This window comes from Triturus cristatus, chromosome 3_1 (assembly GCF_964204655.1).
Source record: "Triturus cristatus chromosome 3_1, aTriCri1.1, whole genome shotgun sequence".
In the NCBI taxonomy this organism is placed as follows: domain Eukaryota; kingdom Metazoa; phylum Chordata; class Amphibia; order Caudata; family Salamandridae; genus Triturus; species Triturus cristatus.
This window is the reverse complement of record NC_140583.1, coordinates 726,257,537-726,280,311: the sequence shown is the minus strand read 5'-3', so window position 1 is coordinate 726,280,311 and position 22,775 is coordinate 726,257,537. Positions and strand designations below refer to the sequence as shown.

General features: G+C 42.7%; 2 protein-coding genes across 16 annotated transcripts in view; one reads left to right on the top strand and one right to left on the bottom strand.

Annotated features, from left to right (window-relative positions):
• Positions 1-22,775, bottom strand: part of TMEM80 (transmembrane protein 80) — a 298,952-nt gene that overhangs the window by 123,548 nt on the left and 152,629 nt on the right. Inside the window, exon 1 of one of the 9 annotated variants that reach the window (XM_085644855.1) lies at positions 13,153-13,552. The exons of the other annotated variants lie outside the window; for them this stretch is intronic. Coding sequence (XP_085500981.1) covers positions 13,153-13,162 — 10 coding nt within the window. The 5' untranslated portion in view covers positions 13,163-13,552. Of the gene's footprint in view, positions 1-13,152; positions 13,553-22,775 lie in introns of those variants that run through there. 9 annotated transcript variants of the gene reach the window in all.
• Positions 13,903-22,775, top strand: part of DEAF1 (DEAF1 transcription factor) — a 357,225-nt gene continuing 348,352 nt past the window's right edge. For 4 of the 7 annotated variants that reach the window (XM_085644850.1, XM_085644849.1, XM_085644848.1 and 1 more), the window contains exon 1: positions 13,903-14,340. In XM_085644850.1, coding sequence (XP_085500976.1) covers positions 14,142-14,340 — 199 coding nt within the window. In that variant the 5' untranslated portion in view covers positions 13,903-14,141. The remainder of the gene's footprint in view (positions 14,341-22,775) is intronic. The other 3 variants (XM_085644852.1, XM_085644851.1, XM_085644853.1) reach the window with 2 other exon arrangements.

The window sequence follows — 22,775 nt, the reverse complement described above, 5'->3', positions numbered from 1 at the left end:
GGGTGGTGGTGGGCACCGTCCATCATTTCCTTTGGTTTTGCTTTGTTCGCCACAAGTTGGCAGGGTATGCTTAGACGTGAGTCCCTTGCTCACTTTGCCACTGGATTCAAGCAAGCCTGGCTGAAGACGGCTGAAATGCCAGAAACCGGTCCTAGGAAGCTTGTTTCCGGTCCAGGGAAGACATGGCTTGGCAGTTCGGGCTGGACTGTTCCCATGAGGCACAGGGTCAGACTGATTTGCATATGGCCATGTCTGAACTGGGGTGGCAGAGTGGGCTAAAGAACGGTGGTGGATTAAACCCAGATCATTTGACTGGGGGTGAGTGCTTGCAATGTTCAACACTCCGTCCATCATTTCCTTTGGTTTTGCTTTGTTCGCCATAAGTTGGCAGGGTATGCTCAGGCGTGAGTCCCTTGCTCACTTTGCCACTGGATTCAAGCAAGCCTGGCTGGAGACGGCTGAAATGCCAGAAACCGGTCCTAGGAAGCTTGTTTCCGGTCCAGGGAAGACATGGCTTGGCAGTTCGGGCTGGACTGTTCCCATGAGGCACAGGGTCAGACTGATTTGCATATGGCCATGTCTGAACTGGGGTGGCAGAGTGGGCTAAAGAACAGTAGTGGATTAAACCCAGATCATTTGACTGGGGGTGAGTGCTTGCAATGTTCAACACTCCGTCCATCATTTCCTTTGGTTTTGCTTTGTTCGCCATAAGTTGGCAGGGTATGCTCAGACGTGAGTCCCTTGCTCACTTTGCCACTGGATTCAAGCAAGCCTGGCTGAAGACGGCTGAAATGCCAGAAACCGGTCCTAGGAAGCTTGTTTCCGGTCCAGGGAAGACATGGCTTGGCAGTTCGGGCTGGACTGTTCCCATGAGGCACAGGGTCAGACTGATTTGCATATGGCCATGTCTGAACTGGGGTGGCAGAGTGGGCTAAAGAACGGTGGTGGATTAAACCCAGATCATTTGACTGGGGGTGAGTGCTTGCAATGTTCAACACTCCGTCCATCATTTCCTTTGGTTTTGCTTTGTTCGCCATAAGGGTATGCTCAGACGTGAGTCCCTTGCTCACTTTGCCACTGGATTCAAGCAAGCCTGGCTGAAGACGGCTGAAATGCCAGAAACCGGTCCTAGGAAGCTTGTTTCCGGTCCAGGGAAGACATGGCTTGGCAGTTCGGGCTGGACTGTTCCCATGAGGCACAGGGTCAGACTGATTTGCATATGGCCATTTCTGAACTGGGGTGGCAGAGTGGGCTAAAGAACGGTGGTGGATTAAACCCAGATCATTTGACTGGGGGTGAGTGCTTGCAATGTTCAACACTCCGTCCATCATTTCCTTTGGTTTTGCCGAGGTCCATAAAAGCCCAATAAACCTTGCCTTGTTTGGCTTGGGTGTATTTGGCAATAAGCAGACTCAGCTTAAGAGACTGATCCAGTGTTCCTTTACCCTTTTTGAAGCCATATTGGACCAAAATCAAAATATTATTTTAGAGGCCCATTCCTCTAATCTGTTCGGTAAGACTCGACCCATAAGTTTCTCAGTGCTATCCAGTAAGGAAATGGGCCTATATTGTTTTGGCTCTGATTTATCAAATTTTTTGTAAATAGGGATTGCAATAGACGTTGACCGTGAATCTGGCGGACCCACACTAGCAATAGCATTGAAAACATTAGTTAAAACTGGTCCCGAAGGTCCGGATGCTCAGAAAAAAAGTCTATTGGGACGCCATCCAGGTCGGGGGCCTTATTACTGGTGCACTGTAGCAGAGCTTCTCTGACTTCAAGGTGGTTAAAAGTGAGAGTGGGATTAGTGATTAGTGTTGTACATTCCAAAGAAGAATATCTACCCTCAATTGTAAGACCAAATATTTTGGAAAATATTCAACCCAAGTGGCTTCGTCCACATAGGTATCTAGATTGGGGTCTGAGGAGCATTTAAGAAAGGGGGCGTTAATTACCACCCAGAATTCCCTGGAATTATTTGTACTAGTTTTCTGGTAAAGTTGTTCCCAAGCCTCCTCCTTCATAGTTTTTAATCTATCTTTCCTGGCATCTTTATATAGCTGATGAGAGAGCCTAACTAGTTCCACATCTCTTGGGTTTGTTCTAAGGACCTTATGTAAATTGGATAGTGATTTGGTGCAAGCTTGGTCAAACCACCTGGAAGCAACGGGATTACCGGCCGGTACTTGTTTTACTAAATTTTTCTTCACATCAACCAAAATTGACTCAAAGCCAGCCATCGCCAAAACCGGATGAGTATTCATATCAAGGAAAGTCACAATATAATTTTGCCTTTTTTGCGGCAAACAAAGGGACAATTTTTTCCTAGTCAATCTCACCCCATTTAAGTACCATAATATGTCTTCTTGGGTTGTGGGGTTTTGGAAGCCCTGTCTGCTGAGCTTGTATGCCTTTCCAGGCCATTTGACAGGATATGGCCTCATAGTCGCTAAAATTGGAATATGTAATTTTAATGTGATAAAAGAAGGATTTCAGAGGTGCTGAGATAACCAGGTAATCAATGGTTGAACCCTGAAGGTTGTTACCAAAGGTTTTGTCTAGCATGCCTGTGCTTGTGTCAGTCCAGTTAATGATTTCTAAATCTTTTATGATAAGAAGTCTTGTAAGCACATTGCCATAGGTGTTATGGGTGAAGTGAGGAATTGGTTCTCCTTCCTCATTGGTTAAGCCACATATTGGTTTAGCCAAAAAGCTGCAGCTATGCGCATTGAAGTCATCCAGCAATAAAATACTGGGAGTCGTGTTAAGATCGCCAATGAGAGCTTCAATTTTTACCTCAATTAAATCAACGACCTTTGACATTTCACCAATAAAGTTGTTATATTAATTAATTAAAAGCATGGTGTCACCCCCTGAACCTTTAAACAACAGTAAATTATAATAAGGAGAACCATTATAGGAGGCAAGGACTTTGAGTCTTAGAGTGTTTTTCACCAGTGTCAAGATACCCCCCACTTGCTTGACCTGCTCTCAAGGGAAGGGCAGGAGTATAAAACAAACAAAAACCATCTAGATGAATGGGACCTATTTCCCAGGTCTCTTGCAGACATGTTAGATCATAGTAAGTTATATATGCTTGACCCATTCTTGGCCGCTCAGTTTCAGGCCTAGCCCTGCAATGTTCCAGGTAATGATTTTTAACTGGTCGATGTCTACTCTTGTTTGCGGAGGGTCCCCTGGACCAGCTATGATGGGACTAGGTGGTCATTTGGGAGTTTTCCCATTGGTTCTCTGTCAATCACAAGTTTCAAGGTCCTCTAGAGCGACAAAATGGTTACTGGATAGTAGGGAGGAGGTTGCTTGCCTCTGGTAAGGCTGGTGGATCAAAGAGAAGGTGAAATTAGTAGTATTCCTAAGTCCCTGTCTCCTTACATGTTGGGTTAGGGGTCTATAAAAAAAGCCTAATGGCAATACAAAAATGTGTGTATCAGGCGTTGAACAATTGGGTAATAAATGTAAAAGTTTCCAGACCATAAAATGAAACTTAAAATTGATCACCATACAGTCCCCGCTAAATGTTATCTCAGATTGGCCTATCCAGCCCACCCTTCTCACCATAATAATACTGGTGAAAGATTCCGACCACCCATCTGTGTGCTTATTTAACCAATGGCGAGTTTTACACATTAATAGTTCATTTGACTAAGTCTGCATAAATGTTAGCTCAGGAGTATTATCACATAAGGGCACCCATCTGGTGGGAGATCTAGTCTTGTATAGGGATTACACCCTAATGCTTCTTCCCGTCTTTTCTGTGGGATGTTACGCCTACCCTCTGGGCTTGGAGCTGAATTTGATAAATCAGGAGCCCTCAGGCCTTCCTCCAGTAAAGTTCCCTGTGCGACATGAGATTGGAGAGAGGTGGTGGCGAGGGGCAGTGGAGGACAGTGTGTGTACAGGTGTGTCGATTGAGTTGGCCTTGAAGAATTCCTCAACAGGGGCTGCAAGTTGAAATTATGAGGGCCATTGCTCCTTGTCAGAACCCCGCCAACATATCTCTTTTGTGTTTGTGGCTCATGTGGCTTAATTAGAACAGGGCACTGGGATGATAACTCGTTGGATGGGATTGGGAGGGGATCCTGAGCAATAGGTTCTTTCAGTGGAATTCTCCCCCCTAGAGTGATAACTGAGGCTAAATTGGGTTCTATTTTAGTCAGTCTCTCACTGAGAGGATGCAACAGTTGGGCATGTTCGACTCTAGAAAATATTGTATCATATTTGGGTGGAGCAGCCATCGTGGAACTCGTATGTACATGTGTAGGTTTATTCGATTTCCCTACCTTAATGGGAGGCTCCGTAGGGGAGTTTATAATTTTGATAAGTGCAACTGTGCGATTAGAGCGTTTAGATTGAGCACTATTTGTTGCAGCAGGTGGGGAATTTATAATAGACACAGATTGGAATGCATGATTCAGAACGTTCGTTGGTAAAGTTAAAAGTCTCGAAGGAGCCACAAGAGTCTCCTAATTAAGGTAAATTCTCGACACTCAGATCGATATAGATTACGTAATGCAATATATAATCCCAAATCGCATAACATCACCTTGGCATTTTGAACAACACTCATAATGATGCCACCAATGATGCCACCGATAGGCGATTAATAAACACATGACTCCATGTGCAAGCACCGCATTCTCGTTGCCCCACATCGCCAATAATAACTTATGTACTAACTATCTTAACTGAAAGGCACCAGCACTTTGGTGTTATAACAATACCGCCCACTGGCATTTAAAGACAATACACAGCACTCCATGTACGTTCAAACTATACACCTCTCCGTGCACCGCAGACGACTAATTTGGTTTTAATCATTTTGTAGATAGACAAACGACCACACTAGTAGAGCACGAAGTCGCTCTATAAAGACACAAAAACGATAGCACTATAACGATGCAGTTGAGCATCTTCCTAGACAAGTTACTCTAGAAGTGCATGATCAGGGGTACAGACTCCTCCAACCGACACACATTCCAATAATAACCAACAGGGTGACTTTGACCACATTCGCCTGGACCACATAATACCACAGTTCGGAGATTGACAGGTTATATATATGGATTCGAAAGCTCAGCCATGTTATCTTTTAACACTAGTAAGCACAAGATTGGGTGAGACAGTATGCACTTAGTTTTTATTTATTCAACTATGTATTGTATTTCTCTGTTGTCGCTCTGTCTTTCTTAGTTATAGGCAAAGTCTGCACATATAACACCACGTCACTCACTGAGCGAATGAGCTTTGTGACGAAGAGGGGTAAGTGGCTCGACTTACTTCCACAGAGGTACCTAAAATTTCAATCCTACACCAGTCCTGAAGAAGGCCCCCCGACCAGTTAGGGCATTAGCAGGATGAAACATGTCGACCAACCACTACCTTACACTAGGTGCTGTGGACCACTAGCACATCCACACAAGCAACAATCTTACTTTTAACGTTACCTCGTTCCTGCATAATAAAAACACTAAACAGAGGAACTGAGATAATTTTAAATTCACTTTCCTATTACACTACACATCTTGTCACTCACGACTGTCGAAAGCCAGATGGTCTCCCTCCAAGTGGAGGACCGCTCATCGCATGGAGAACTGGAAAATCAGACGATAAAGACCAGATGTTCATGCGATTCGCCTAAAAAACAGGGCAGAGGACCAACATATACAGCACGAGGAACTAGTGTGAATGAGAGTCTTTTTGAAGGAAACCTTTAAGTCCTTGGAACAAAGACACATGATTCATTCCCTCTGATTGATAATATTAACCTCATGGAAGCCGAATGAATCTCTGCTTTTTTCTCCCTCTTCATGCAAGTTGAATATAGATTTAGAGACCAAAACCCAAACCATCTTCTGTGAGACAGCATTAAGACAGCATTAACCGCACAACCACATCTCTCAATGCAGAGTTAGGACTCAGTCAAGCAAGGGTGTCCAATGTAGATTCAAGTGAGTCAGGCACATGCTAGATTTTCAGAATAAACACTTATTAAGTAAATAAATTCCCATGGCATACTTGTATGTCGTTACGTTTATTTTGTGTGGGAACTCTGAAACCCTGGAATGCATCTCGCTCTCATGGGCTAAGTTGGACACCTCCTCTGGTAGGCTTTTGGCTAAGCTTTGCATACAGCAGTAGCTCGGGAGCTGGAGCTGGAGCAGTGTAGAAAAATGAAGTACCCCCTTCCTGCAAGACCACACTCAGCCAACAATGGAAGAGTGAGTGCTTTTATGCTAGTTCATGAAACATCCGTTGGATGCTTCTAAGCCCTGCGTCAGTGGGGAATCTAAATTGTTTTTATTTACAAGAGATTTTGCAAGCTCTGTGCAGGCGAAAGCTAAAACGACCAACATATATCTGACACTGCAAGAACTTCATAATAAACAGGCCTAAACCTTATATTGATGATTCTGTCATGCATTCCTCCAACGATCGAATAGAGTTCGATAGGAAGCTATAATTCCTCACTTGATCCAAGGTCCATGAAAGTTATATCAGGATAAGCGTCGGAAAACATTGGCAAAATCTGAATTCATATGAATTTTCTCTTTATAACCCAACCTATAAGCTCAAACTGCCACCTAGTGGAAATCTTGTCCACTTACAGAAAACTAAATGTACATTAAGCCATATCAGTTATGAACGTACAAAAGAGCTGCTATTCAGAAATGGTGGAATGTCCTACAAATAAAAGCAAAAAACACACTTAGTTTATCACACGCTCCTATCTGTGTACTGCCCGGCTTGGTGGCGGCATTGCGCCGCATCCTATCACCTTTTGCTCTTAGGTGTGTGTCTATACATATTGATCCTACACCCGTGTAATTCCCATGTGGTCAAACACTACTACTATGAAAATAATCGCCGTTATTTGCTTTTAAAATAACATGATTGCGTAACTGCAGATTCACCTTTCACGCTCATGCATACGTATAATCATTTTATACATTCATTCTTACCCCATTCTGGGAGGGGTATCGACTCCAAGTGGAAAACCAACTTTTGCGGGGTAGCCCTGTAGTCAGACACTTCATGTTCGTAAGTGTTTTGTCATCACACCCACGAGATTAGAGTATCCCGAATTGTTGTTCCATAGTAATGGAAGAGGGCCCCAACAAGATAAAAAAGCACACATATAGAGAGACAATGCTGGATCCCAAAAGGGGCCAGCTTCTTCCTCATACCTTATGTCCGTAGTAAAGTTTCAGCATTACTCACGCCATCAAGGGTCCTGCCCCTCGTATCATCCTATTCGGAGGTGGTTCCACTGCTTGGGGTACTTCTTCATCTCGTTGTTACGTTATAAATAGACCATTTCTAATTGGATGTTAAGTCGCCTACTTCCGCATCCCGTATCCGGCGTGAACGAGGCCCGGTGTGAATCATGGGAAATGTAGTGTAAAACTGACGACGCGTCCCTCTCTGCTTGCAGTGTTTTTTTTCCCCAAAAACTGAGCTTTATTAAACACGGTGTTAGAAAACACCCGTCAGCCACACATCTGATCCAGTTAGTTGTTATAGACTGTGTTTATTAGCGATCTGGTTGTACTAGCCAATGTAATACCGGTAAGGACAGGGGGGGTCAGTTATAATCAGGCGTGTCGGTATAGTAATACCGTATATTGCAAAGACCTGCCAGTAATGTCCTAAACCGGCTGTGTCATATGGCTACTCATCTATGTTATGGAGTAATACATACACAGTATCGATCACCAAACATTTTTTGGGGGAAAGTATTACAACGTTTTCTAGATTATACCTTTATACAGGACAAATCAGTGACTAGGCTGTTATATGATCACTTGTTGGACTGAGTGTCAAGTGTGCGTGTTCTCTTATTCAGACTTTGAGAAGGTCTCATTGACTTTTGAAAACTGGTAGCTATATTAAGACATTAAATGAGGTTTATATCCTTCGAAAAAATTCTCACCTCTTTTGAACTTGATATTCTTAGTTGATTTTAGGTCAGACATGACCACATGCCTAGGAGAATTATTACGGGGTCGGGATTCTCAGAAGTATTCGTTTATATTCCTGTCTTTTAATCCTCACGAGAATTACTTCTTATTGAGTTGGTTCCATGGTATCGAATCGTTTAGTCCGACAATGTGGGTTTTGAGTCTATATACCCATCGTTGTTCGCGTTCTAGTAGGATTCTGGACATGTCACCCTCCCCGCTCACTTTCTCAATGATTGTCCACCACAAGTCTGTATCTGTGTGTTTGTACTCAATATAGTGTGCTGTCAGTTTCGTGGATGAAATAGCCCTTCTGATCGTGCTTCTATGCTCACATATGCGTACTTTGACTTTCCTCCATGTCATTCCTACATACATAAGTTGGCAGGGGCATTTGATGAGGTAAATGACCTTCTCTGTGTTGCAGTTTGTATGTGATCGCTGTTCCCACGCGTATCGCATACCCAGGTCTATTTCTTTAGTATGTTCTGTGAATGGACACACCACGCAAGACCCGCATGGGTAATGGCCGGTGACCATTGGTAAATTCCATAGTGTTACTTGATGTGTAGATTGTATTTTTGGTTTCCTGAAATCAGTGTGTATAAGGGAATCCCTCAGACTTCGGTTCCGTTTGAAAGAGAATATTGGTTTCTCAAATTTGAGTTGGTTTGAAGTAAGGACTGTCCACTTTTTATTAATTATTTTCTTAATCGCATTTGATGATGCATTAAAAGTGGTAACACATATGAGAGCGTCCTGTTCTTCTCTTTGATGTGTTTCTAGTAGGGCCTCTCTGGGTGTGTTACGAGATCGTTTCTTAGCTTTTTCAATAATCTTCTTTGGGTAAGATCTTTCTTGTAACTTCCTGGCCAGATTTTCTGCTTCCATCTTGTATTCTCCCAGGTCTGCGCAGTTTCTGCGGATTCGCAAAAATTGGCCTACCGGGAGATTTTCCCTAAGTGCCCGGGGATGTGCGCTGTTGAAGTGGAGTAAACTGTTTTTGTCAGTTGGTTTAGAGAACAAGGAGCTGGTAATCCCCCCATTTCTTGCGCTCAATTTAACATCCAAGAAAGATATCTGTTCCTGGTTAGATGTCATGGTGAACTTCAAGTGTGGGTTGAGTTGATTAACCCATGTGTAGAAGTTGGTCAGTGTGCCTGTGTCACCTTCCCAAATCACCAGGATGTCGTCTATGTACCGCCACCACCCTTTGATGTTATTGGTATAAGGGTTCGTGGCCCACACGTGTTCCTCTTCCAGTTGTCCTACGTACAAACATGCTATACAGGGCGCGAATGTGCTGCCCATAGATGTACCCTGAAATATGGTCGAGCCCACCTCGACTTGTAGGCGTCGAGGTGTCCCAATGATGAAGCATGACACCACTAGGGTGTGTGAGGGAATATAAAACAAAAGGAGTTGCCTCCTTCCCCACTTATTAGTGGTGGTCTTCTCTGACTTCACTTAGGGACCTCAATACCTGGGAGCTCTAGGACTGTTCAAATACACTTAGCAACCTAATTGTGAGTTGATAGTGGGGAGTACTTTTGGTAAAACAGCATGCATCATATACAGATTATTTGAGGAAAACATAATTTCAGATTGCTTTAAGAATGAATGGCAAATCCACCTCCTAAAAAGCAGTAGTGGACAGCCATGATCAAGTCAGCTATCTGCGCATTACAGGTGCCACACTCCTAAATAACGTTTTGGAGAAGGTGGTCACTGTCCAACTATTTAACTACCTAGAACCATATAGCTTGCTGGGAGACACCAAATTAGGCTTTCACAGGCACTGATTCACCGCTGCTAGATGCTGAAGAACAACTGTTGTGTGGATTTAGCCATGTTGATGCTCTTCACCCTGCTCATAGCTTTCGATATCATTGAGAAAAATAGGCTGCTAAACTGGTTAGGCGAAGGGGCCAGATTCAGCTAGCAAGTTAAAAATGGTTCAGTGACACCCTGAGGAACTCAGGTGAAGCACTGGGATTCCCTAGAACTACATCATGTAGGCATTTTAAAATCAAAACTGAAAATGTCTATGAAGAAGAGATTATATTCAATTGGTATATATCTAAAACTTTCTCAAAGATCCGTTGCCAGATATCATTAATTACTGGCCATGTCAGAAACATGTGGACCTTCCAACAGTAGAGTTTCAGAGTAAAAGAGTCATTTTTTTTTTTTTTTTTAAACTTACTAACAAGGGTGTATGTGGGCTTCGTTACTAGCAATAAAAAACGGTGTGTCTCTACTTCAAATGGCCTCTGGAATCGTAATGACAGCATAAAGCAATTTAACGTCTATTAAAAGCATTAGAACACCTTACAAGGTCGTTTAGAACTTAATTAGGCCACCTCCACCTATTTGACCAGAAGAGCTTTGAGGTGGATGACTCAGTATTGAGTACAACAAAGCAACCCAGTGTTCATTTTCTGGAATAACCTTGGTGCCTTGGATAGACTATTAAACTTCTGAATGTATGCTGCCTATGTGTGATTCATATATAATACCAACACCTACCATTTCTTCTGCCTGGGCTATCTTCAGCACATTTTATTTGGATTTCTATAAAGAACAGGGTACTTACTACATTGGACACATGAACATTCTTGCACCATGCTGATATCTGTGCAATCCTGCTCTTTTGAGAACCCTTCTTGCTGACTCTCTGTTTTCCACCAGCAAACTCACCATCTGCTAGCCCACTTTAGAACATCATATGTGCGTGTGTTGCTTCAGCAACAAATCACTATAAACTGTAGGACTGGGTGGACATGAGCCATTCTACATGTACCCCTGGAGAGGAGTCTATCCACTCTCTACTTATACAATATGTTCGGTTTCCCATGACTGACGCCCTTCCTGCTGCCATGCATGTAAGGTGGTGGAGTATGGTGTGTACATCACGTGCATGGACTGTGTGTTAAAAGCTGGTTGGTTCAATAGTAACCTCTAAGGACGGCCAAGTTGCCTTTGGGGTCATGTATTTCTCATGTAGCTTTTCTCAGAAGAACCCAGCAGCCCAAACCTGAGGGTTCAGTAACTTTACATTTATATCATGCCAAAATGATACTCTACTGGAGAGCAAAGTACTAACCAACACTGATTGTGCTGCTTGATAGCTCGGCTTAGAGAAAAGCTACTGCTGACTCTGGCTTTCTAATCAGTAGCCCTGTCAGTACACATTCTGGTAAACTCTGCAGAATCCTCCTTTGCTGCGACCCCAAATCTCCATTGACAATACAAATTCCTTTGAGCAGTCAGTGGTGCTTGCTCTTACACCTGTCGAGCAGAGAAGGCATAGAACCGTGCATTTCAGGACCAATACGTCAAATGCATATGTACTTCTGTTTCTCCAGAGTTTTGACAGAGGAACAGGACTCTAGGACTTATTGTTTTTCCAAGGTGAGGAAGAAGCTTAGGACTTTGTGTGGAGTAGGAGGACTGGGCTTCTGCGACAGGGCACTGGATGAAGATAACGTGTACTGCCTGATGTGAAGAGCAGCTGGTCCTCAACCTGAAAAGTAGAAGCATGTCTCGGACGCTGAATTATGTGTGGAGACACAACTGAGCCCAAGACAGCTACTTCACTAGACCAGTGGTTCCCAAACTTTTGACTTCTGAGGACCCCCATTGACTCACCACTGGAAGCCGGGGACCCCCAGCAATCTGTATGATTTAAATTTCAAACATTAAAACAGTAATTCGAAAAAAATAAACACAAATCTGCACACAAACCAAATACTCGAATTACTAAGGATTTTAGTATTTTATATTGAAAGAGTTCTACCAGGGCCTGAGTGGAAACCCAAAGCAGCTCTGGCAAATGTTTTCAGACCAGTACCCATACAGTGCACACCAAATGCAGTGAGTGAGCCTGACCTCTAGGCTCTCCCCCCTAAGAAAATATAGGATACAATGGTGCATTCTACAACACATTTATAATTGTATATTGAATTAAACTTTACATCACACACATATGGAGACAATGAATCATACTTGTAAATCAGTGTAGAGAAAATGTTACATAAGGCAAAGGGGACTACAAGGTGTATGATTCACGTCATTCATACTGGTGGGCATTTTTAAAGAGTGCTTGGTCTGGAAAAGCACAAACTCAGGATTCAGAACATAACACAGTGGTTAGCATTGACTTTAACAATAAAAATGTATTTCCACCCAAATAAACCCCTTTAGCAGCATCAGGATAATGAAAGACTGGGAAAAAAACATAACTTACTAACTTGTGCCATGCAGTGTGTAAGCAGCTCTTTGATGACAGTTTATAGGTCACTGTGCTAGATTATGATTGTCTCTTATAAGCTGTAGAGTAACAAAAGAATATCTGTGACAAAAATTGTAACCCACTGACCTATGCACATAAAATACTGTTTTTTTTAAATGCATGGTATGCATTCTTTGCAGCAGGCATATTAACCCTCTGTGCTACATTAGATAAGTCAAACCTGCCACTGGACAAAACTCTCATCTCTCTCCAGCAGGTACATTAATCACTAGTGTAATCTTGACATTTTTATTGTTGCTCGAAAACTGCTAATTCTACAAGCAACTTTGCAGTGCTTTTAAAACTGCTGCCTGCAGACCCCCTGGGAATGTGTCACGGACCCCAGTTTGGGAAACACTGCACTAGACAATCAATGACCTCCATAACAAAAAGCATGACACATATTGTGGTGAACCTGCATCAAACTGGTCCGCGTTGTACCCTCTCATACTTGGATCGGTGGGCAGGAGGGCATGTTCTACCGATTTTGGACTTGCCGTGTATATGTATCATTGTACCATCACTGCCGTTTACAGAGATACTGCAGGTTTCCTGATAAGTCACAGGTTTTTCCTCCCACTTATAAACTCAAGATCTACCCATCTATGATCTCTCAGATTGATTTTGTCTCAGTTCTAAAACTGTGCTTCTGGAAGTTTTGCATTCTTTAGTTTTTCGAGTCTATAAACTTCTGTGAACTACTTTTAAAAAAAATCAATCAATATAAGATAAAAACAAAATTATACCAAGATAATCTAAAGTGCTTTATAAACACTAAAACCAACACTCGGTTTTTTAACAGATAAATAGATAAGTGTGAATAAATTAATTGGATTTCAAAGTATCCGAAAGAGTGGCCGCAAGTACCTACAACCTACCGTAAGTCATAGCTGAAGACTAGAATGCAACACCACAATAGCCACCCTCAATGAGTATACCTAGTAAGAATATTCACGCGCTCGCCCACCCAAAAGATTCTAGTCTTGCAACATTGTAACGATGGCAACGCATCTCTTCCCTCACCTCTTCCAACGGTCGCCATCTTGGCTTTGCAGTCTGTAGTCTAAAGAGGACGGTTAGTACACGCCCCTCTCGTCTCTCATAGGACACCCACGACTTTACCTTCAACATGGTCGCCTCCGAGGCGCCAAATTATTAGCGCGCTCTAGCATTTACGCCCACGAAGCAGTAAAGGCTGAAACTGTGACTGCAAAGCGCAATAACCGATCAAGAGATGTGGCACATTCAAAGGATGAGCTTCATCCGAATTTCTAAGATTATAAAAACGGCAATGTCTTAAAATGGAATAGGCGTATCAGTTTTATATCAGCTATACAAAAAAATAGCATGTTTTATAATCCAAACAAAAAGAGCTGTGCTTATTCTCTACACATATTCTAGAATTGACATATTTAAATTCATCTTATAATGTAATCTGAAATGTAGTATCGAATAAATATATGGGCTCTTCAGGTATGTTTTTAAAAGTTTAAAGTCTCTTTACTCTTCACTTCACTTCGTTAGTCCTTTGAAATAGTAGTCAGCATCGACAATAGTACTAATTCAAGATGGCGGCGACGTTCCTAAACTGCAACGCGAGATCCGTCAGAGGCTCGTAGGTGGTGTGTCATTACGCAAACCGGTCCGGCTAATTTCGGGAAAACCCGTAGCCTTTGGTCTTTTGCGCTCGGGAGACAACCGGTTCGGATAAATTCGTGAATTTCCGGCGAGCTGTGAACTTCGGCAGTTTCCGGTGGGAGTCGCAAGAAGATCTTCGTTTGAGTTCGGTAGTTTCCGGTAGTAGTACTCTGTGTAGTTCGGTTAATTTCGGTGAGCGACGCTCGGGCCTCCTCGGCCAAACTCGGGCATGGAGGAGTCCGACTCGGCTGCGAAGGAGCTGGGTCTGGCGGAAGAAGCTGCCGTGAGAGCGGCGGAGGCGGTAACTGCAAGGGCAGGGCAAGAGGAGGAGCATTGCCCAGACCTGGAGCACGAGGTCATGGGGGGTACTGCGCACCTGGACCTGGGCGCCGAACCCCACATTGACGGGTCCGAAGATGCCTATGCAGGCGAGTGATGTAGATAGAACACTACCACACCAGAGTAGCTTATAAAGAAATGACGTTACAAAACCTCAAAGGGAAGTCATATAACAGCAGTACCACACAACCACTAAGCACTGGCAAAGCCAGTAGGTCTAGCTAATGAGACCTTTAGTCCTTGGCAATGATTTTTATATAAACGCTGTACAACAACGCAGCTGCTTTGTAGCATGGCTAAAAATAATGTAAAAAAGTTTTTTAAAAAGCTATGACGTGGCTGTAGCATCATAGTGTAGTTGTGCAGCAACACGAATGCATGCGCCTATAAAATGAGGAAAGCATTTTTTCTTTTTTGTGAAAAAATATATATCAACCTCGGCACTCTAGTACAATCATAGTATAAATTCATATAGTTATTTAGCACAAGTCAATTCAAAGTACCAACAGGACATTGATTCGGTTCTGACTGTAACAATTTATTATGAATGTATCACAGAATTTTTAAATCTCAAATTTAAAACACAGAAGCAATGTGGCTAGGAATAGACAGCTTGATGTGACAATCCTCCTTTTTAAGCGTTGAACCGGCAGCCGACACATGTTTAGTTTCTTTGGAACTTTTTCAAGGCTTCAGTCATTGTGTTGCATGGACAAGCACAGATTTTATGTAGAAATGTCCACGTCTTTGGTGTGAGAATCGTCTTTTCCCTTTAAAGTTAATTTAGGTCGTCGCAAAGTCTTGGGCTATGATATGCCCCTTTCGTATTTAAAAATACCTCACTGCCGCATCTCCCCGAGTTTTGTCATGTGTAAATATGAAAGGGGCATATCATAGCCCAAGACCTTGCGACAACCTAAATTATTTTTAAAGGGAAAAGATGATTCTCACACCAAACACGTGGACGTTTCTACATAAAATCTGTGCTTGTCCATGCAACACAATGACAGAAGCCTTGAAAAAGTTTCAAAGAAACGAAACACGTGTCGTCTGCCAGTTCAACGCTTAAAAAGGAGGATTGTCAGAACAAGCTGTCTATTCCTAACCACATTGCTACTGTGTTTTAAATTTTAAATTTGTGATTTAAAAATTCTGTGATACATTCATAATAAATTGTCACAGTCAGAACAGAATCAATGTCCTGTTGGTACTTTGAATCGACTTGTGCTAAATAACTATATGAATTGATACTATGATGGTACTAGAGTGCCGAGGTTGACATATCTTTTTTCACGTTTTCACTGGGTCCGAATAGGCATCAGTGTTTTGGCACCTTAGCTAGTGGGGTGCAGTTAGTGGAACCTTGAGGGGCACCAATACTTGGATTTATAGACTAAATGCACAAAGAGAATAGATGTGCTACCAACTAAACCACCACTGCCATTTGTAAATATTGTCAATGTTTTTCTTTTTTATTTACTAGTCCGAAATGGATTAGAAATTAAAAGTTGCGCGAAACGCACTTTTTGATAATGCTCTAATGCACTTTTTTGATACAGTGCTAATCCTTTTTTTTTTTATAACAAAAGATTAGGTTGTGGAGCGGGTGGGGTATGAGGCATAAGGAGGAAGGGCGGCAGAAAAGGACGAATGTGGGGGAGAGAAGGACAAGCGACAAATATAAATGGGGTGGGCTGGGATGAGGCAGTACACGGACAGTGGAGGGAGGGCGGAGATAGGGAAGCACACAGATAACTGAGGGTGGGCGGGCATTGATGGAAAAGCAAAGGGACAACCGAGGGTGATAGGGCGGGAATGGGAATGCAAAAGGATAACATAAGCTAGGCAAGTAGGGATGAGGAAGTACGCGCACAACAGTGGGATGGGGAAGCAATAAAGACAACGGAAGGTGGGCGGGCAGGGGGGAAGCAAGAACTTCAAATAAAATAAGGGAAGGGGACACACACAAGGGCAAGGAAGAGGAACATGAAGTGCACAAGAGAGACAGCTGGAAAATACACCCTGTCATAGAGTGCTTAAACTAAAAGAAAAATATAGTGCCTGAAAAAGTAAGAAGTGGAAGGACACAGGGCCGCCTTTAGCGCTGATGGCACGATGTGTGACAATCTTCCTCTGTGACCCCCCATGACCTTCTTCTCCACAGATTCCAACAAATATCCAACAGTGCCCCTCACCTCTCCATAGCCCCTCTTGCAAATACATTTCATTTGATTTATACCGCTATTCATACCTGTGTAGGGTGTCAGAGCTCTTTACATCACATATAAACTATACAGAGACAATGAATCATAAGTGTGTAAATCAGTCTATAGGAAAGGTTACATAAAACAAAGTGGATTTCAAGGTGTAGGAATCACGTCATCAGGGGTGTGGAATTTTATAAAATATCTACTTGTCCATGGGGTAGTTTGCTTCATAAATATACTTGTCCTGTAACAAAATCCACTTGTCCCTTTAGTGCCATGTAATGCGGTGACAAATTATGGCATCAATCTCATTATATAAGAGCTCCGGAATAGCCTCTCTGATTATGCCAGGGCTCCTTCCATAGTAGGGTTTGAATACTAGCGATTCCCTTATGTTGCCACGTTTCAGCAGATCTACATACTAGCGCTGAAGGTAAGCATCAGTTCCAGGGTTGGAATGCCCTTTTGAGTCTGGGCAAACCTACTAATTTTCAAATTTTAAGGGTTTTTACCAACTCTTCTCTTATCTTTTCCCATACTGAGAAAGGTTGGAAATTTACTCCTGGCAATGGCAGACATAAAACTTCTTTCAGGGTTGGGGAGAAAATGGTTGGAGGGAAGGTGAACTGGCAAACACTCAGATTTTCGCATGAGCACATCTACACCTGCATATTAGCTCATGCTACAACAGAGTTCACAAATATTTTCTAGGAGTACTATTTCTTGGCCTACTTCTGTAAAGTCTTGTGAATTCATGAAAGTCATGTATCTGCACTTAATGCAAGGACATTAGTGCATTTTTGAGACTTTATTTAATAATTGGGCCCCTGATTAGGTCTGGCATTAACCATGACATTTTGTGTATATTAAAATTATCTCTCTCTCTCTCTCTCTGTTGGCTAGCTTCACTGTGAGTGACAGCATTCTGTTCTTTCACAAGGAGCATAATCGACACATAGTCGTTTGTTCAGTGCCAGGAACTACTGTTGCAATGTGTGCTTTTTGAGACCAAAACTATTTTTGCTTGTGCCAATGTTTGTTATAATGAGGGCCCGGTAGCTCCCACACCAATAAGGTTTTACAAAAAACATGCCAAAACAAGTCACGCATTGACAAAACCAAAAGGCTGACCAACAATTTCAGACCTATTGGCTTTATCAATGCTTGTTAATTTTTGTTTCCCATAATCCTATTAAAACTGGTTTACACTGATTTTCCATTATGAATAATTTTTGGGAAACACTATCATACATCAACACATTTGCCTAAATGATGCTGCAGGAAAATGGTACCTAAAATGTTACAGTAGTTTAGCGAAATGTTTTTGCATTTTTGTTGTGAACATTTTATTTTGAAAGCAAAGAATAATCAATCTTGCTTTCAAGCTTTTGCATATATTTGCATCTAATCAGAGAGCATTCTGGGAGCAGTATGCATAGCCTCATATTGCTAAATATTGAAAAGGTGTGTACACATTTTTATGCTGGACCCACTGTCAGAAGTACAGTCTGAACTTACAACATGTACTTAGATTACTCACCACAATAATAAAGGCTGTGCATTAATGAACCATAAATACAAGTTTGAACAGCATTAACACATGGACACAAATATTAACTTAACTGCAGGTGGCAAAGCCTTTCCCTGATCCATAATGTGGTACTGTAAACTGGCAGTCAAAGGGTTTGTGATGTAGGGGGTTGGGCCTACTTGTCCAAAGGACAAAATACACATGGAAACTTGTGGCCCTTGACCCCAAACAATATGTCCCAGGCGTCGGGCTATAGGAATTCCACATCCCTGCGTCATCCATACTGGTAGGCTATAATTTTTAAGAATATTTGGTCTGAAGAAGCACAAACTCTGGATTCCATACCACAGTGGTTGGCTTTACCAATAAGAATGTATTTTCATCCAAACCAAGTCATTTTTTAAGCAACATTAGGATAATGAAAGACCAAGGCAAAACATAACTTTATAACCTATCCCATGCAGTTTGCATGCAGCTCTTTGGTGACAGTTCCTAGGTGGTGTATTAGGATTGGAATTTATGGACTGCAAGTGACAAAAGGATGTCTGACAAAACAGTAACCTGCTGAGCTATCCATATAAATATAGTTCTGTGATCTGCATGGTAAATTGTCTTTGCAGCAAACATATTAACCCTTTGTGCTACCTTATCATGAATGCTAAGAAATTGGGGAAGAAGCCGCCAGGGGAGCTTTTGCAAATATTGAAAGCAAAGTGCATCACAGCCGCTATGTATGGGGCAGGAGTATGGGGCTTTGTTAATACCCTCCCACTGCAGCAGGTGGAATATTCCCTTTTGCTGTATATTTTTTCTGCTCCTCCGAGCACGTCCTCCTTTGTTTGCCACGAGGAGCTGGGTCTTTCTTTTATTTCTGATCTCATCAGATTGGAACCAGTACTCCTGTGGCATAGGATCTGGACCAACGAGCAGACAAAGTTAAATAGAGATATTATGCAGAATAGTTTGGGTCTGAATGGGGCCTTAAAGATTCCTTGGATTAATTCATGAAGGACCTAGGTCACCCGGAATATTTTACGAATCATACCACTGTTAGCCGTGTCGAGAGAGGCACTGAGAATGGAGGGTTTACAATTATTGGGCTCCCTGAGAATGGCAGAGGAAATGGTGAAACCTAGTGTCATGCATCACCAGCTAAAATTCTCCTGTATGCGAATGGAGCCTTATCTATTATTTGTACCAGGAGCCTTCGATAGGATGTTTCTGACAAGATTTAGATTGGGTAATGTCCCCAGAATAACGACAACACCACTTAGGAATAACTGGTCACGTAACTTGACACTTTGCCTTTGTGACAATCATTCTGAGCAGTGCACAATTCATTTAATGTTTTTTTGTAAATTTTATGAAGAGTTTAGGAAAGTGTGGATACTTCCACTTTTAAGACGTCAAGGTGTAAGGCAATGCCGTCCAGCTTTTATCTGGTTGCAGCTCTTGGAAGATGAACACATTGTGTGGAGAGTAGCTAAGTCTTTAAAGAAGGCTATCCTGCAGCAGAAACGTATGATATTTGATGTCCTGTAATCCCTGGGCACTTCCTTTGCAGTGAATAGCAGGTTTTAACCCCTTCGCTGCCAGGCCTTTTCCCCCTCCTGTGCCAAGCCTTTTTTTGGCTATTTGGGGTAGTGCGCGCTTAGGCCCCTGTAACTTTTTGACCACATAAGGTATCCACGCCAAATTTGCGTCCTTTTCTTCCAACATCATGGGGATTCTAAAGGTACTCCGGGTTTGTGGATTCTCCTAGAGGGGTCACAGAAATGAGCCAAAATACAGCAAAATTTTGTGTTTTTTCGGAAAAATTAGAAAAACGGGCTGCAAATGAAAGCATCTGGGATTTTCCCTGTAAATGTTATCAAAAAAGGGTTTGTGGGGTTGAAATAATCATTTTCCCAGCTTTTCGGGGATACTTGACTTTTGTCAGAAACCCAACATTTTTTACACAGTTTTGGCATTTTTCTGGGACATAACCGATTTTTGCTATTTTTTGTGCTTTTGACCTCCTTCCAGTTAATGGCAGAAATGGGTACAAAAGCAATAATGGATCCTGGAAAGCTATACATTTTCGAGAAGAAGACAAAATTCTGAATTCAGCAAGGGGTCATTTGTGTAGATCCATCAAGGTTTTTTTTATAGAAACAAACAGTTAAATATAGGATAAATTGAAAATTAGTTGAAAAAAACAGCCTTTTGTGTCAACGTTTTCACCTGTAACTTCTTCTAATTATGACAGCTCTTTGAAAGCAATATACCGTTGCATCCGCTGGACATTACTAGTTGTGGGGATATATAGGACTTGTAGGTTCACCAAGAACCCGACGAACCCAGAGCCAAAAACTGAGCAGCAACTTGCAATGGTTTTTTATTATGTACCGGGTATCTAGTAATTATTCTGTAAAAATGTGTACATGGAAAAATCGGTATGAAAGACACCTATGTATTTCTGAAATGGGAACAAAATATAGAGTTTAGAAACAGTAGATATTTGCACATTTCTAAAATTGGGAATACTCATACTAGCGTGAGAATTATCAGTCATTTTTTAGAATGACTTCTTTTTTACACAATACCTTTCATTTGGAAGGCAGAAATGCATCGAAAGTCAATAGATAATAACAGTTCCTTTACAAATCTGAATTACCCTAAGTCTCCCGATAAAAATGGTACCTCACTTGTGTGGGTAGGCCTAGTGCCTACGACAGGAAACGGCGCAAAACGCAACGTGCTCACAACTCAATATCGCAGTGAAAATTTACCCTTTTTTTGCAAAGTGCCTAGCTCTAGTTTTTGAACCCTAGCTCTGCGGGCACCTTGGGAAACCTAGCAAACCTATACATTTATGAAAACTAGACACCCAGGGGAATCCAGGATGGGGTGACTTGGCTGCCTCCCACCAGGGTCTGTTACCCAGAATCCTTTGCAAACCTAAAAAATTGTCCAAAAAAACACATTTTCCCCACATTTCTGTCGTGGAAAGTTCCGGAATCTGCGTGGATCCACAAATTTCCACCCATCCCGCGTTCCCCAAAGTCTTACGAGAAAAATGGTACCTCACTTGTGTGGGTCGGCCCAGTGCCCGCGACAGGAAACGGCGCAAAACGCAACGTGGTCACACCTCAATTTCGCAGTGAAAAATGACCCTTTTTTGGAAAAATGACTAGCTGTAGTTTTTGAACTCTAGCTCTGCGGGCACCTTAGGAAACCTAGCAAACCTATACATTTTTGAAAACTAGACACCCAGGGGAATCCAGGATGGGGTGACTTGACTGCCTCCCACCAGGGTCTGTTACCCAGAATCCCTTGCAAACCTAAACAATTGTCAAAAAAAACACATTTTCCCCACATTTCTGTCGTGGAAAGTTCCAGAATCTGCGTGGATCCACAGATTTCCACCCACCCCGCGTTCCCCAAAGTCTTACGAGAAAAACGGTACCTCACTTGTGTGGGTCAGCCTAGTGCCTGCGACAGGAAACGGCGCAAAACGCAACGTGGTCACACCTCAATTTCGCAGTGAAAAATGACCCTTTTTTGGCAAAATGACTAGCTGTAGTTTTTGAACCCTAGCTCTGCGGGCACCTTGGGAAACCTAGCAAACCTATACATTTTTGAAAACTAGACACCCAGGGGAATCCAGGATGGGTTGACTTGACTGCCTCCCACCAGGGTCTGTTACCCAGAATCCCTTGCAAACCTAAACAATTGTCAAAAAAACCACATTTTCCCCACATTTCTGTCGTGGAAAGTTCCGGAATCTGCATGGATCCACAAATTTCCACCCACCCAGCGTTCCCCAAAGTCTTACGAGAAAAACGGTACCTCACTTGTGTGGGTGGGCCTAGTGCCCGCGACAGGAAACGGCGCAAAACGCAACCTCGTCACACCTCAATTTCGCAGTGAAAAATTACCCTTTTTTGGCAAAATGACTAGCTGTAGTTTTTGAACCCTAGCTCTGCGGGCACCTTGGGAAACCTAGCAAACCTATACATTGTTGAAAACTAGACACCCAGGGGAATCCAGGAAGGGGTGACTTGGCTGCCTCCCACCAGGGTCTGTTACCCAGAATCCCTTGCAAACCTAAAAAATTGTCAAAAAAGACACATTTTCCCCACATTTCTGTCGTGGAAAGTTCTGGAATCTGCGTGGATCCACAAATTTCAACCCACCCCGCGTCCCCCAAAGTCTTACGAGAAAAATGGTACCTCACTTGTGTGGGTCGGCCTAGTGCCCGCGACAGGAAACGGCGCAAAACGCAACGTGGTCACACCTCAATTTCGCAGTGAAAAATGACCCTTTTTTGGCAAAATGACTAGCTGTAGTTTTTGAACCCTAGCTCTGCGGGCACCTTGGGAAACCTAGCAAACCTATACATTTTTGAAAACTAGAAACCCAGGGGAATCCAGGATGGGGTGACTTGACTGCCTCCCACCAGGGTCTGTTACCCAGAATCCCTTGCAAACCTTGTCAAAAAAAACACATTTTCCCCACATTTCTGTCGTGGAAAGTTCCGGAATCTGCGTGGATCCACAAATTTCCACCCACCCCGCGTTCCCCAAAGTCTTACGAGAAAAATGGTACCTCACTTGTGTGGGTCGGCCTAGTGCCCGCGACAGGAAACGGCGCAAAACGCAACCTGGTCACACCTCAATTTCGCAGTGAAAAATTACCCTTTTTTGGCAAAATGACTAGCTGTAGTTTTTGAACCCTAGCTCTGCGGGCACCTTGGGAAACCTAGCAAACCTATACATTTTTGAAAACTAGACACCCAGGGGAA